The following is a 13,889-nucleotide window of genomic DNA, read 5'->3' on the forward strand; positions in this document are numbered from 1 at the left end:
GATGGGAAGAATATGATCATATTCTAATGTATACATACATAAAGTTATCAAGAATAAAGGAAAAAAATTAAACAAAAAACTGAATGAAAAACAAAAATTATCTTCTTTAAAGCAAACATATTCCTGTATCAGGTATTTCATTCTGGTAATTAAGTAGATGAGGGCAGGTGTGAAACACTAAGCCCAGAGGACTGATGACATTAGGAAAATCTGTGATTTAGATAGTTCTATAGACCATATTCTACAAATGGCCTTTAAGATATCTTAACTCAATCAACCACAAATTCAAGAGTAGAATTTTCCTACCCTATAGAGAAAATAACTAATGAAAAATATAATGCAATAAGGGCCCAAAAGAAAAAAATCAGCACACTGTAGTTTAGAGTATGCAGAGAACAATTCCAGTAAGCTATGAAAATCCTGAGAAAGACAGGAAGTGTCTATCTATGCACTAGTAAGGCAATGATCCAGCATATCTGGAGCATGCTCAGGAAAAGACAGAACTCACCGGAGAAAACCACATCACTTTCAGAATCCAGATGGTGAGAGCGAGGTTCACAACAAGGAGGGCGAGCAAGAGAAGAACAAATAGGTAGAGGCAGCGTTTCCTCCAGCCATAAATCCCGATCTTGTAGATGTGCTGGTTCTCGGGTCTCTCTATGTGGGTGCCCTCCGTGACCGTGGTGTACTGTTCTCGTACCATCTTCTAGGGGAGGAAAGGAGGACAGGAGAGGGGGGAGGAGAGAGAACTTAGTTGCCAGGACTGATTTGTTATGAGTCTAGAAAACAAATTTAGCCCAGACTTAAATTTCTAGAAGTGATAATTTTTAAAAAGAGACCAGAAGCTGGGTATGGTGTGCACACCTGTAAGGCCAGGGCTCAGGAGTGCAGGGGACAGGATTCAGATGAATTCTTGGTTATATAGGGAGCTCAAAATCAGATTCATAAAGCTCTGTCTCAAAGGAAGAACAAATGAGGGGGGGTATACTATTACTTTGAAACATGTCATACTGTTTCAATAACAGGAATATATTTAACTTGTCATTTAAAATAATTTGGATGTGACCAATTCACTTAAAATCCAATGGCCATAATTTTTCACACACACACATGCACACACTCTCACACACACATGCACACACGCTCACACAACACTCTTACACACACATGCGTGCACACACATACACACACACACTCTCATACACACATGTGCGCACACACACTCACAAGCACACTCACACACTCTCACACACATGCATACACACACTCTCTCCCTCTCACTCACACACACACCTATGGCTTTCAAAATGCTACAGAGCTGAACTTGACATTGAAGCATCAACCTTAAAGCCAAGTTATCAAAAAAGGAACAAAAATCAAGCTGGTATCCAGATTTTTTTAACGTAATTACTCAATTTGACTCTGAGTAGTTAAATTATGTTTTCCTTCACCTAAATGACTCAGATTTATGAATGATGTTTTAAACAGGATGCCTGTGACACCTGTCTTTGCCAAGAACTGACATATGTTAAGATAGATTATAATAGGTGTGAGAGTGAATGTTTACAAATATCATTTTTATGAACAAAAGAGTTCTGGTTAAAAATAAATCCTTTGTTTTACCTTTACACCAAGTATAAAAGAAAATGTTAGGGAAGAGGTCCATGAAAGCCGTGAGTGATGACGACGCAGACTGGAAACGGCGCATGCGCACAGCACTCGCGCAGGTCTCCTCCCTGACACCTCGTGCATGGGGTGTCCGTTCATTTTTAGGGTGATTTGGAAGCAGCCATACTGAAAATGAAAGATGTCCAGATAATTCGTTGTCTGTGTGTAACTTAGTGGTGGGCACTTCCCCCATGTAGTGACAATGCGGAAGTGTGTTTCTGTCACAAAGAATTTCCAAGTCCTCAGGACTGACCCTGCATCCTCTGGACACCTAGTGCTGGCAGCTTTACCGGGTGCTATTAGCTCAATTCTCCGATCTCCTTCAGTCTTCCTTATAATCCTGCCTAATATCCCTGCCATTCTTTCCCATTTCTGATGAAACAAATTATCCCAAGCTGAGTGGCTTATATATGTGCTGTTTCTTGCAGTCAGAAAATGTATCTGCAGAACCAAACTCAATGTGACCTGGAGGATCTAGCTGAGAATCTGCCCCAATCTCTGACCTCCATGCTGTTTCCTCCTACACATCTTCTCTGACTTCGCCATCCCTGCCCAAACCCTAAATCCTACCTTGTGTTGGCTTTGGACTCCCTGGAGAACTCAAGATCACTTTTCCACCTCAAGAGCCAACACTATCACATATACCAAATTCCTCTTTCCATGAAAGGTTGAGACATTCCCTGATGTGGGGTTCCCCTCTGTATGCTGTGAATATGTTTTATTACCACTGGTTAATAAATAAAGTTGTTTCAGCCAATGGCTTAGCAGAGCAAAGCTAGATACGATATCTGAACAGAGATATACAGAAAGAATAGGTTGCATCAAAGAAATGCCAAGTAGCTAATGAAGGAGAAAGACACCAGCCAGAACCTTACCCTGTAAGCCACAGCGTCATGGTGATATACAGATTAATAGAATTGGGTTAATTCAAGATATAAGAGCTAGCTAGAAATATGCCTGAGTCATTGGCCAAACAGTGTTATAATTAATATGGTTTCTGTGTGATTATTCAGGTTTTATCAGTTGGGAAATGAATGAGCAGTCTCTGCCTGCAATTCCCAGGTTAGGCATAGACATCTTTGGAGGTTATTAATCTGTCTACCATAAAGTATGACAAAGCTCAGGATATAAAACTGAGAGGGAATCAGCAGTTTAGAGCCCTTGCTAACTAAGGACCTGGGCTTGATCCCCCAAACCCACATTGTATGACTCACAGTTCCCTGTAATGCTAATTCCAGTGGACCGATGCACATACACAGATATAAACTCTGGCCCACACTAAATATAAATGTTACAAAAAACAACCAACATTCACCAGAGCATTTGTGATTCTCAAGATCTGAACTCCAGTCAACGTGCATGCATGGCCATTGCCCCAGCCCTGAGATGGCCTTCCACAACTTTCTGTCTCTATGCTGTCTCTTACAGTACTCTGCCTGGAAGTACACCGCCATGCCTTCACTACCACCAACAGGATTCCTCCTGCCTTCTCCCTGACCCCTACTGTTCCAGCCCCACAGGTTTTAGTGAATGTGTACCCTAAGTGTGACTCCTGCCTCGGCAGCTGCTGTCCTCTGCTCAGAAGGTCTCCCAGGTAACAGCACCTCCCTGCAGCCCCTGCTCTGTCACGCAGCTGAGATAGCGCTATGCTCCTTCCTGCTGAAGTTTGCCCCACATCACTTAGTTCTATCGGTGATGCTGTGTATTTTACCTGGGTATTTTTCTGTACTTGATTCTGTCACCACATATGAGTCCCAAGAAGGTAAGGTTCCGAACTGTTGGGCCACTCTGTTGTGCCCCAGCACCTGAACAGCATGTGCCATTATTGTATGAACTCAGTAAATACTTGTTGAATAAGCCAGCTATATTAGATACACAAACCCCCAGAACATTTTATTGAAATTGTAGCTGGATACAGAACAATAAAATGTGAGGGGTCTGAGTTGTCTCATTTGTATGTATATAGGTGATGTGGAGACTCATATATATGTATATATATACATACACACACACACACACACATATATAGGATCACCACACTCACAGGCACATCTCCCTAGAAAGAGGAACCTGGGCTTGAACCATCCTTGGCTTATGCTCACCCTCCTCTTCATAAAGGCATCTCTCACACGAGAGAGTGTGTTTATGATATGCAGCTGGACAGAGATGGGGTTATTGCATGCATCTGGACAGTGAGGCAGGGCAGGATTATTACACACAGATAAACAAGGAGCTGTTATACACCGTGAAAAGGCTGAGTAGGGACAGCCAAGGGCAGGCAGAGAAAGCTATGGTGGACATTTTCTTCACACAGTATCAATACCCACGCAGAGACCACTGGGGCAAGGCTTTGCCATTCCTCTGAGCCTTGCCTGGAAAGGCCTTGCCTTTTACTGTGGGTCTAAGGCATTAGGGTCATTGATATGGGTGGGCATTATCCAACAATACATATTCTCTTAGGACTTTACTTACTCCTAACAAAATATAAAAGACTCCTATATGATCTTCTCCAGAAAATTCCCTACACGACGACATGACAAAATTAAAAGGCCTCTGAAGGGGAAGAAATGACAAAGTGTGGCAAAGGTTTTACAGCTGTCATAGGCCACAGAGCAGAAGGTAAGGCAGTTTCATTGGCTTCGTTTTTGCCAATAGTCTGTTTCCTTCACAGCCAGAAATACAGTTTCTTTTTCTCCAGTCTTAATTACTTATGATAAATCTCAAGCCATACCTATTGCATCAAACAGTAAACACACGCACACACGCACACACACACACACACACTACAGATTGTCTACAATGTGTTTTAAAAAAGCCACTGCAGAGTTGAAGGATCTCCCAAGAGGACAGGGAATGGGAGCTGATGCGGTGGGGATGAAGCTCCTCTGCTGGAGATGCTGAGGCAGCTGATAGAGTGGAACCCAGACCCAAGAACTGAACTGCAGGGCTTTGTCATAGGGCCAGAGAAGGACAGAGCTACACAGATATTGATTGGGAGAGGAGGGGAAGGTAGAAAGAAGGAATGCATGACCTGAAGGAATGGAGAAGAGGCAGAATTAGCCTCAGGGTTCTGTCCTTTTTTTTTAATAACAGTCTGGCTTAATGGCTGGAAGACCAGATGTCTCCCTCTATCTATCTATCTATCTATCTATCTATCTATCTATCTATCTATCTATCTACCTATCTATCTATCTATCTATCTATCTATCTATCTATCTATCAATCATCTATCTATCAACCAATCATCAATGTATCTATTATCTATCTATCACCTATCTATCTATATAACTATCTATCTATCTTCTATCTATCTATCTATCTATCTATCTATCTATCTATCTATATCATCTATCTATTTATCAACCAATCATCCATCTATCTATCTATCTATCATCTATCTATCTATCTATCTATCATCTATCTATCAACCAATCATCTATCTATCTATCTATTATCTATCTATAACCTATCTATCTATATAACTATCTTCTATCTATCTATCTCATCTATCTATCTATTTATCAACCAATCATCCATCTATCTATCACCTATCTATCTACCTACCTATCTATCTACCTATCTATCTATCTATCTATCTATCAATCATCTATCTATCAACCAATCATCTATCTATCTATTATCTATCTATCACCTATCTATCTATATAACTATCTTCTATCTATCTATCTATCTATCTATCTATCTATCTATCTATCTATCATCATCTACCTGGTTGTGAACCTAGGACTTTATATGTTAGGAAAGCTCTGTAACACAGAACTGTATCTCAAGCCCCAGGAAATATATTTTTAATAGGACAAGATGGAAGGGTGTTATTTTCAGTATTTAACAACCATCTTTGTCAAGGTCACTTGGGAACTTGGACGTGACCATCTTCAGAATCACAGACCTGGCCAGTTAGAACCCACAAAATTAACTCTTCTAGTTTTGAAATTCCCAAAGTGGATCTCCTTGTATCTAGATATTTCCAAGAAAAGAGCAAAAAGCAAACAGGCCAGGCTTTTGTAGTTCCTGTGAACCCAGACTCACCTTCTCCCAGTCCTGTTGGTTTTTCCCTGGCCTTCTTCAGTTCCTTTAAAAGTAACTCATGGTTTCCAACCTTCACATAGTAACTTGGTAACAAAGACACAACCCTAATCTGAGCAGTCGAAAGCACCAGTCCTCTTTAGAGTTACCCCACAGGATGGCTTTTATCTGTGCATAGCACTTTCTTTTCTCCCCCCAAATCTTGTGAGGGAAACAGTCCAAGAACAGTTCTGGAGCTGGCTTGACACTAGGCTGTTGTACTGTTGATTATCAGTTTATAAAACACCTTGACTTTTGTTCCCATTTTCACCTATTAGTGTCTCTAAGAAAAGCACCCAGAAGGTCTGAAGCGTCAGACTCAGTTTACCAGAAAGGCTTGGGTGGAGTTGAAGGTGACTTTAAAGAGCATACTTCTCTGTTCAACTGTCAGAGTCAACATCCCATGACACAGCCACATTGTTATGACAAGTCTGCCACTGTCAGCAACACGACCACGCTAAGGGCATAGCACAGGTCGTCCCTGAAGTTGCTGGCCCTAACACGGGCGAAATGCGAGGGGAACTGGATTTTGTTAATAATGAAAATAAAATTGAGAGAATTTATTCGGCTTTATTTTAGATTATTAACTATTATGCCACTGGAGAAAAAGAAGTTAGAAACCTTGTATCTATTTGATTTATAAGTTACACATTAATCATATAAAATCCAAGTGGAAACTGACTACTTACCTTAGCGACTCAAAACCACACTGATGAACTGGTTCCAGATGAGGACCTGAGCTCTGCGGAACGGAAAGAATTAAACTCCCATTTGTGTAGGGCGAGGGGACACTGACTTCTGGCTCTGCTCAGAGAAAAGATTCTCTTGGCTCAGGTTTCTGCCCCTCCTGTAGCAACAGGCGAATCTAATTTTACCCGGTGACCTCAATCGCTCGGACTCTGTTAAAACTGGGAACCAATTCCAGCCTGCACCCTCGCGTGTGCCAAACCCAAGCCAGAGCCACCCAGAATTCCAACCATTCCTGCAAAGCCAGCACCCAGACAGGTAAACCCTGCCCCACTTTCTGAAAAGCGTCTTTGTCTTGAGGAAGAAGAGTAAGTGGGCTTCTTTGGTGAGCTCTAATGTCGACCCTCACCTCAGCCACTGCCGAGGAGCTCGCGGCGCTGAGAACTTGGGCTTCCCTGCCTTATGGGTTCCCTTTTCTTTTTTTTCCTTTATTTTATTTATTTATTTATTTATTTTTTTGGTTTTTCGAGACAGGGTTTCTCTGTGGTTTTGGAGCCTGTCCTGGAACTAGCTCTTGTAGACCAGGCTGGTCTCGAACTCACAGAGACCAGCCTGCCTCTGCCTCCCGAGTGCTGGGATTAAAGGCGTGCGCCACCACCGCCTGGCTCAGGTTCCCTTTTCTTACCCAGAGATGGGAAACTATCCAGTAACAGTCTATCTTTGAAAAACACTTTCCTTAAGTCCCATTGTCAGTGAAAATTATTTGAGAAGAAATTTACATCATGCTTACCATAAGAAACAGAATCTAAACAAACTTTACATATTAAAACGATGCTTTTCAAGAAAGATAATACATCCATTTAACAAATTCTGTGGATGTAACCATCTGGTGCTAAATTGTCTTCATTTAAAAAATAATTAGTTCATTTAATTATCAGGTACACATATATCAACTTTTGGATCATCCTAATCTTTATTTTGAGTTATTGGTATGCTGCTGAGCAGCATGAATTAAGGCAGATTAAATTACATGCTTTGAGATCTGTGTCATACCAGCAAACACGGCATAGAGGGGCAGCGTCACACAGACACGTAGTTAATTTCTACTTTGTCCTTGGGAGACTCCCCTTCTATTTATTTTCATTGTGTCTTCGTAACTGTTTGAAACCTGATGCTTCCCTGCAGGAACAGCTGCAGGCCTTAATTAAACCAGGACAGTATCCACCAATCTTGTATTTCTAGGGCACCTGGAGCTCTTTCATGGATCCTCCACACACAGTTGTCTGCTATGACAATTCAAACTGAAAACCAGAGCACAGCAATCAGTTCTTAATCAAAATATTTAACCTATGTGCCAAGGATGCCGCCTTCACCTTTCAGACAGACACGATGGGAAAACACAAGTCTGAAAGCCCTAACTCTGTATTCTGATTGAACGTGACAGTTGAAGGTCAACATCGTCCCTTTCATTGGTCAGTATGTTGGGTTTGTAATCATGCTCTTGACATTGGGAATGGCTTTCATGTCTAGTATCATGTGTGTTTTCCACTCACACTTAACATAATTTTATATTATCGGTGTCTACATCCAGTACTCCAGGTGAGAATGACTCAGAGGTGGGTCTGATTTTATAGAGTAATTGAAATTATTGTAACAAGAATTTTATATTTCCAATGTCGGTCTACCTTAAGTCTGAAACTCACATGTGATATATTTTCAATGGAATTATAACATCCCCTTAACAATCTTCAGATTTTTTTTTTTTTGCTCAAAAGATCTTTTACTACTAAACTTGGGTACCAGAGGTACCATGACCATAGAAGTGTGGTGCCTCAAAGATGATGGCCATCTAAGGATGCTCTGGCACAGGGCAGGGAGAACAGTGGTGCCTCAAAGATAATGCCTCGAAGATGATGGCCATCTAAGGATGCTCTGACACGGGGTAGGGAGAACAGTGGTGAATGGCAATGGGAAGATGAGGGGAAGCAACAGAGTGGCCTGTATTTACACCAGACCTTCTGCTGTGTTGTATCGATGCAGTTCTTGTTCTTTAAAGTCTTCTGGTTGTCCTAAGGGTCAGCCAGGGTCATCGGCCACTGCCGTGAGACATTGCTGTCCATGAGAAAGAGCAGGCTTTGTCCCAGAGACCGCCTGAGGAAACAAAGCAAAGGGACTACCTCTGTCAGGGAAAACTGTTCATTTCTCCCTGGGCTCCCTTTCCTCGACAGTGGCTCCCTGACATCAACTAGTTTTCACTTTATGCCAGGGAAGAATATGCTATGAGTCGACCGACATTTTCTTCATGACCTGACTTTTTCCACTTGCCAATCTTCACTTCTCTGCTGGCTGTTTCCCTTCTTTGGCCGGTGTTTACCTGCTGCAGTCAGAGTGCCCCACGGACAGATGGATTCTCAGTGTGGCTCCTCATTTGCCACCTCCTGGGCCTGAAGCCGTCGGCTCTTAAATCTCACGCTCAGTTCTGTGTCACAAGAAGCTACTCAGACTCCACACTGGGCAGGACGTGCCCTTTGCTGTGAAGGGCGGGTGTCCTCCATCTTTGCAACCTCCAGCAGGACCTTGGACTCTCCTTGGACTCAGAGTGTGTCCTTGGACAGTAGGCGTCCATTTTACATTTGTTTTTCCTATTGATTTGAATGGGAACTCAGTGTGTAAATAATTTCACATCATGCGCCCTTGCTTGAAATCTTCCCTCCCATGCTTTGTCACAGGGATATTCGAGGTCACTGGAGTGTTTGTTTGTTACAGTTACCTTTTGTGTTCTTTTCTGAATCCTTCTTACTGGAGGGATTTCGTTTGTTTTTGGTTTTTTTCCCCCCACATAGTTAAAAGCCTGAGGCTGGGTAATCTATCAACAACCTTTCTTGTGGTCCTGGTGGCTGAGAAAGAGCTCCCAATAAGTCTTTCTTTTATGTGGTTCTCATCTATACACACCTAGCCCTGAACTAATTCATACATGAAATGTACTCGGGGGTCTCAGTATCCTCTAAGGTTGTGTCCTCAACAGCCTAACTTCCTCCCACTAGAACCACCTCCTAATGGTTCCCACCACCCATTCCTCTATGATCAAACCCTGAACACTCGGGTCTTTGAGGAACAGTCAAGGTCCGAACTGTAGCCCAGGGTTGATGTTTATAGACACGAGATTATCCCTGTGTCTGAGTGAGCAACAATGGAAGGAACAGCAGCATTTTTCACCCAGAGCAGGGAAGATGTGGAATAAATGATGGCAGAGTCCATTGTGGACACACAGGGTGTAGATTGGGCTGAACTGTTGGGTGGGGATGGGAGTGGGCAGCTTGGTGTTACGGCCAGAAGTCTTAAGAACACGGATATGCAATTCATAAAATGATAGTGAAATGGGGGTTTCTGTTTGTTTGATAGATGCTGGGATTAGCAAATGTGAGTTGTATCTCAGAAACACAGCAGAAATTGTGTCAAATAATTATAGCAAGGGAATTGTTTTTATTGTGCTCAGCCTTTACAGTTTAATGTTACTTCTTTAACTCAAGGTTGGTGAAACACCTTGTCTATCAAACTTTAGATTCTCACCAGACACTGAGTCTGCCTCTTCATATTACACACAGTAAACATTTCCTACCTTTATCCAGTAAGCAACAGGACGTCACCTCCACCTCGGGCTTACTTTCTACATCTAATAAAAACGTTTAGATGGTCCATACCTGTACTTGGGAGGCAGAGGCAGGAAGACTGCTAGGAATTTGAGAGCCAGCCTGGACTTCATGATGACACCCTATCTAAAATACAAAAGCAAAGACAAAAGTAGTTAACTACTGGAAACAGTCTTAATGACTGTATGTTTAGTGGTTCTCCTTCGTCTGGGATGCTTATTCTACTTAAAGGGGAGCAGGGCTACAAATAACCAGAGTCCAGAGTTTGAAAAATACAGACTATTCAATGGGTAGAAAAATATAACATTACTCCTTAAATATGCAGTTAAGGGTTTTAAATTTAGGCAGCAGAGGAAAGCGTTCAACTCCTCTTAGTTTGAAACTAAGAAAATTCAGTTTAGAGAAATTGAAAAATCTTTCTCCAATCATGAGAAGCACAATTCATGAACTATTTTCATATTTTTCACCTTACTTCTAGCTCATATACATACATTCTGTATATTCTTCTTAAGGACCTCTCTGCCCACTTCATTTAACTAGTGAAGCAGTAATAAAATGATAAAAATAATATCTGTGCAAATGACTATGGTTACTGATAGAACAATACGAATGGCACATTTGAAATACAGATTATGCATATCTATAGCTTCCTACTTTTTGAGTTATTGTGTATTTTTGATGATAAACTTGAAGGATGATCTAATACAGCATAGTGCATAAAACCTCACCCAGCTGATTCTTTGAAAATATTCTATTTCCAAAAAAGAATAGGATCTCTCTCTTTGTGTTAATTTTTAATTTTTATAAATTACATGTACTTTATTAAAAATTTGTGTGTGTGGCATACGCATTTTATGTAACATGTCTGCATACTTGTATATGGGTGTGTATGCACATGTGCACATGTGTGTCTGGAAACCAGAGACCAACCTCAGGTATTTACCCCAATCACTCTCAACCTGAGTTTTGAGGCAGGGTCTCTCACTAAACCCAAGGCTCACTGATTTGGACAGACGAGCTGGCCAATGCACTCCAAATCGTCCTTTCTCCACCTCCCCAGTGCTAGGACCAGAGTTGTGACATCATGCTCAGAGGGATCTTAGGTTACTGGTTTCCATTCATTATGCTTGACATGCTAACATTTCTTGACATTATATTTATTATTTATTCAGTGAGTGTGTATGTGTGTGTTTACACTCTTGTCATGGCAGGTGGGGGGGGGGGGTCAGAGGACAACTCGCAGGAGTAAGTTCCTTCCCTCTATGTGGATCCCAGGGATCAAACCCTGGCCATTGCATTGTCTGCGAGCCCATTCTGCACAGCGCCACCCCGTCCACTTAGCTGCGCACCTGAACGTGAGGCCTTCGTTCCTTTGGACTCAGACGGGTTAGTAGCACTCATGTGTGGCAGTCTGCACTCACAGGAAGAATGGCAGTTGTCTAGGATGCTGTACCCTAACAGGAAGGATGTTGGGTACCAGCTCTGAAACTTACCAGAGGCTCTGGTACAGCTTCCTTTGTATGATGCTGGGGTCCAAAGCTAAGTTTTGGAGCTAAGCATCTAATATGGTATGTAAATGGGTTCTTTATTAAAAAGAGAACTCACAGATCACAACAAGGAAACAGGAATAGAAAGAAATATCCGGGCCGGTGTGGCGAGGGGGGAGCGAGAGGGCGGGCCTTTTGGTACCCAAAGCCACGCCCAACCTCCCAAAGGCCATTGGCTGAAGGAGGTTCTCCGTCAGGGGCAGGCGCAGGTGGATGAAATGAAATCGCCAGGGTACATGGCTTCACGAAGAAGCTGGGGCAACGTGATCTACACAGCATCTCCTTTTAGGGAGTGTGGGGCACATAGACCAAAAGGCACGAAGCTCCCCCCCCCCCCCCACACACACGTGAGAAGTCATCTGGAAACGGACTGAATATTTAGATTGGATCGTTTGAACCGAGGGTGGTTTGTAAAGAAAGAGTAGAGAAAGAGTAAAGGAGCCTGTGGGATAGCTCTGTAGATAGTGCTTGCTGTACAAGCCTGACTACCTGAAGTTGATCCCAAACCGGAAGCAAAGGTGAACTCGAGAACTGTCTGGCTGAAAGTTGTCTCTAGCTTTTCCACAGGCACCTGGCCGGGCACATTCCCCTTCGCCACATGCCTGTCACACCTGCTTCATAATAAATACTTAAAAAGAAACTGAGTCAGGAAGTCTCACAGGCACCCCCGAGGAAGGAACTAAAGTGCCTGCCGTTGGGCAGGAGAGTTTGGCCCAGCAGGAGGAGGGGAAGCGCGCTGCACTGCTTTCAGCCGGTTTCAATTAGGCTAAAGTTTAATTTAGGTCCAGTTCCCGGCAGGGCTGTTCAGGACTGAGACACCAATTTAAACCCCAGCGTGGGTACGGGCGTGGTTTCATATTTGCTGCGTTCTCTTTTCTCGGGACACTGATTACTGTAAATGAATAATTAAATTAGAAAAAGGGATTAGCCAGGTACAGTGTTTCCAAATTAAGTATTAGGGCCACACTATTTAATGGGGGAAGATAGAAGAACTATCTGTTCCCTTAAGTAGCCTTAAGTAATGAAGAAGCATTGAGTTTATATTTCTGTCCCCCCCCCCATCTCCTACTTCAGGGGGCTATTTCCCTCATGTACAACAAAAAGACATGAAAAATCAGAAGCTGGAATGCAGTAATTTCATTTCCTAATTTAACTGTCAGGTCCAGGAAGGTAACGTTTGGGAATTCATCAAACTGATCCTGGAAGAGAGATCAAGCTTTGTACCATCGCCAACACATGTCTGTTGGGTTCACATCCCATCAATTCAGCTACAGGGAGATGGGCTTTCTGGGACACAGCTTTTGTTCCCACCTTCAGATTGCAGACTGTTGAGATCTCTGGGCCAACATTACCCTGTCTATACAGGTCACATTCTGTCAATACAATTCCAGAAAAGGCAACAGAATTGGGTTTATCTTTTTCATTTCATTGAAACTATATCTGTTTCACTTAACAGCAGGGCAGGGCAGCAACTCGTGTGGGACAGCCTGACATGGTTGCTATCTAAATGGTGCTCTGGTAAATTAGAGAAATTCCCAAGGTAACAAAACGCTGCTAATTCGAATTGTGTTTGTGTGTATAGTCTGCAAACATGTGAGAACTAAGGGGTTTTAAATGTTCTTCTAACCATAATTGTCTAGGTGTTTCTTTAAAAAGAATGAATTTACTACCCTCTTGCTCTCTGAGTGGTATTTTGATAGTTTCATGGAGGCCAACCTTTTGGTAAACACAAGAGTTTGCTTCTCTCTCCCAGAGTCAGCTGTGGAGTTCTGAGCCTTTGCTCGGTGGATCACCATGGTGAGCTTTTTTTCTTAAGGAGAGAGTTGATCTCATAGATGACAATGGTGAGCCAGAACCCCCTCTGTGTGTGTAAGCGTGTGCCACACAAGTGAGAATCTGTGTGTGGCATCTGCTAACCATTGAGTCTGATGTCTTATCCTGCAGTTATTAAAAGCAACAGGAATGCAGGTTCAGGGAGTTCAAAATGCCTGCAGTCAGCTGTGGGATTTTCAAAGTTCCCAAGTGATCTCACACCTGTGGAGGGCGTGTCTCTCAGCCAGTCACACCATTTAGAGCAGAGGTTCTCAGTTTTCCTAATGATGCCACCTCTTATGTTGTGATGAGCCCCAACCTAAATTATCTTTGCTACTTCATAAGTTTAATTTTGTTACTGTCATGAATCGTAATATAAATAATCTGTGTTTTCCAATGGTCTTAGGTGACCCTTGTGAAAGGGTCATCCAACCTCCCA

At 42.5% G+C, this 13,889-nt stretch overlaps 1 protein-coding gene across 2 annotated transcripts in view; it reads right to left on the reverse strand.

The window, feature by feature from the left end:
* The window catches only part of Sgcg (sarcoglycan gamma), a 33,467-nt gene extending 26,891 nt beyond the window's left edge, over positions 1 to 6,576 (reverse strand). The window contains exons 1-2 of one of the 2 annotated variants that reach the window (XM_075949382.1): positions 6,444 to 6,574; positions 509 to 703 (exon numbers count right to left, since the gene is read on the reverse strand). In XM_075949382.1, the coding sequence (XP_075805497.1) occupies positions 509 to 703 (195 nt within the window). In that variant the 5' untranslated portion in view covers positions 6,444 to 6,574. Of the gene's footprint in view, positions 1 to 508; positions 707 to 6,443 lie in introns of both variants that reach the window. The other variant, XM_075949381.1, reaches the window with a different exon arrangement.
* Positions 6,577 to 13,889: the final 7,313 nt, after the last annotated feature.

This window comes from Microtus pennsylvanicus, chromosome 15 (assembly GCF_037038515.1).
Source record: "Microtus pennsylvanicus isolate mMicPen1 chromosome 15, mMicPen1.hap1, whole genome shotgun sequence".
Taxonomy (NCBI): domain Eukaryota; kingdom Metazoa; phylum Chordata; class Mammalia; order Rodentia; family Cricetidae; genus Microtus; species Microtus pennsylvanicus.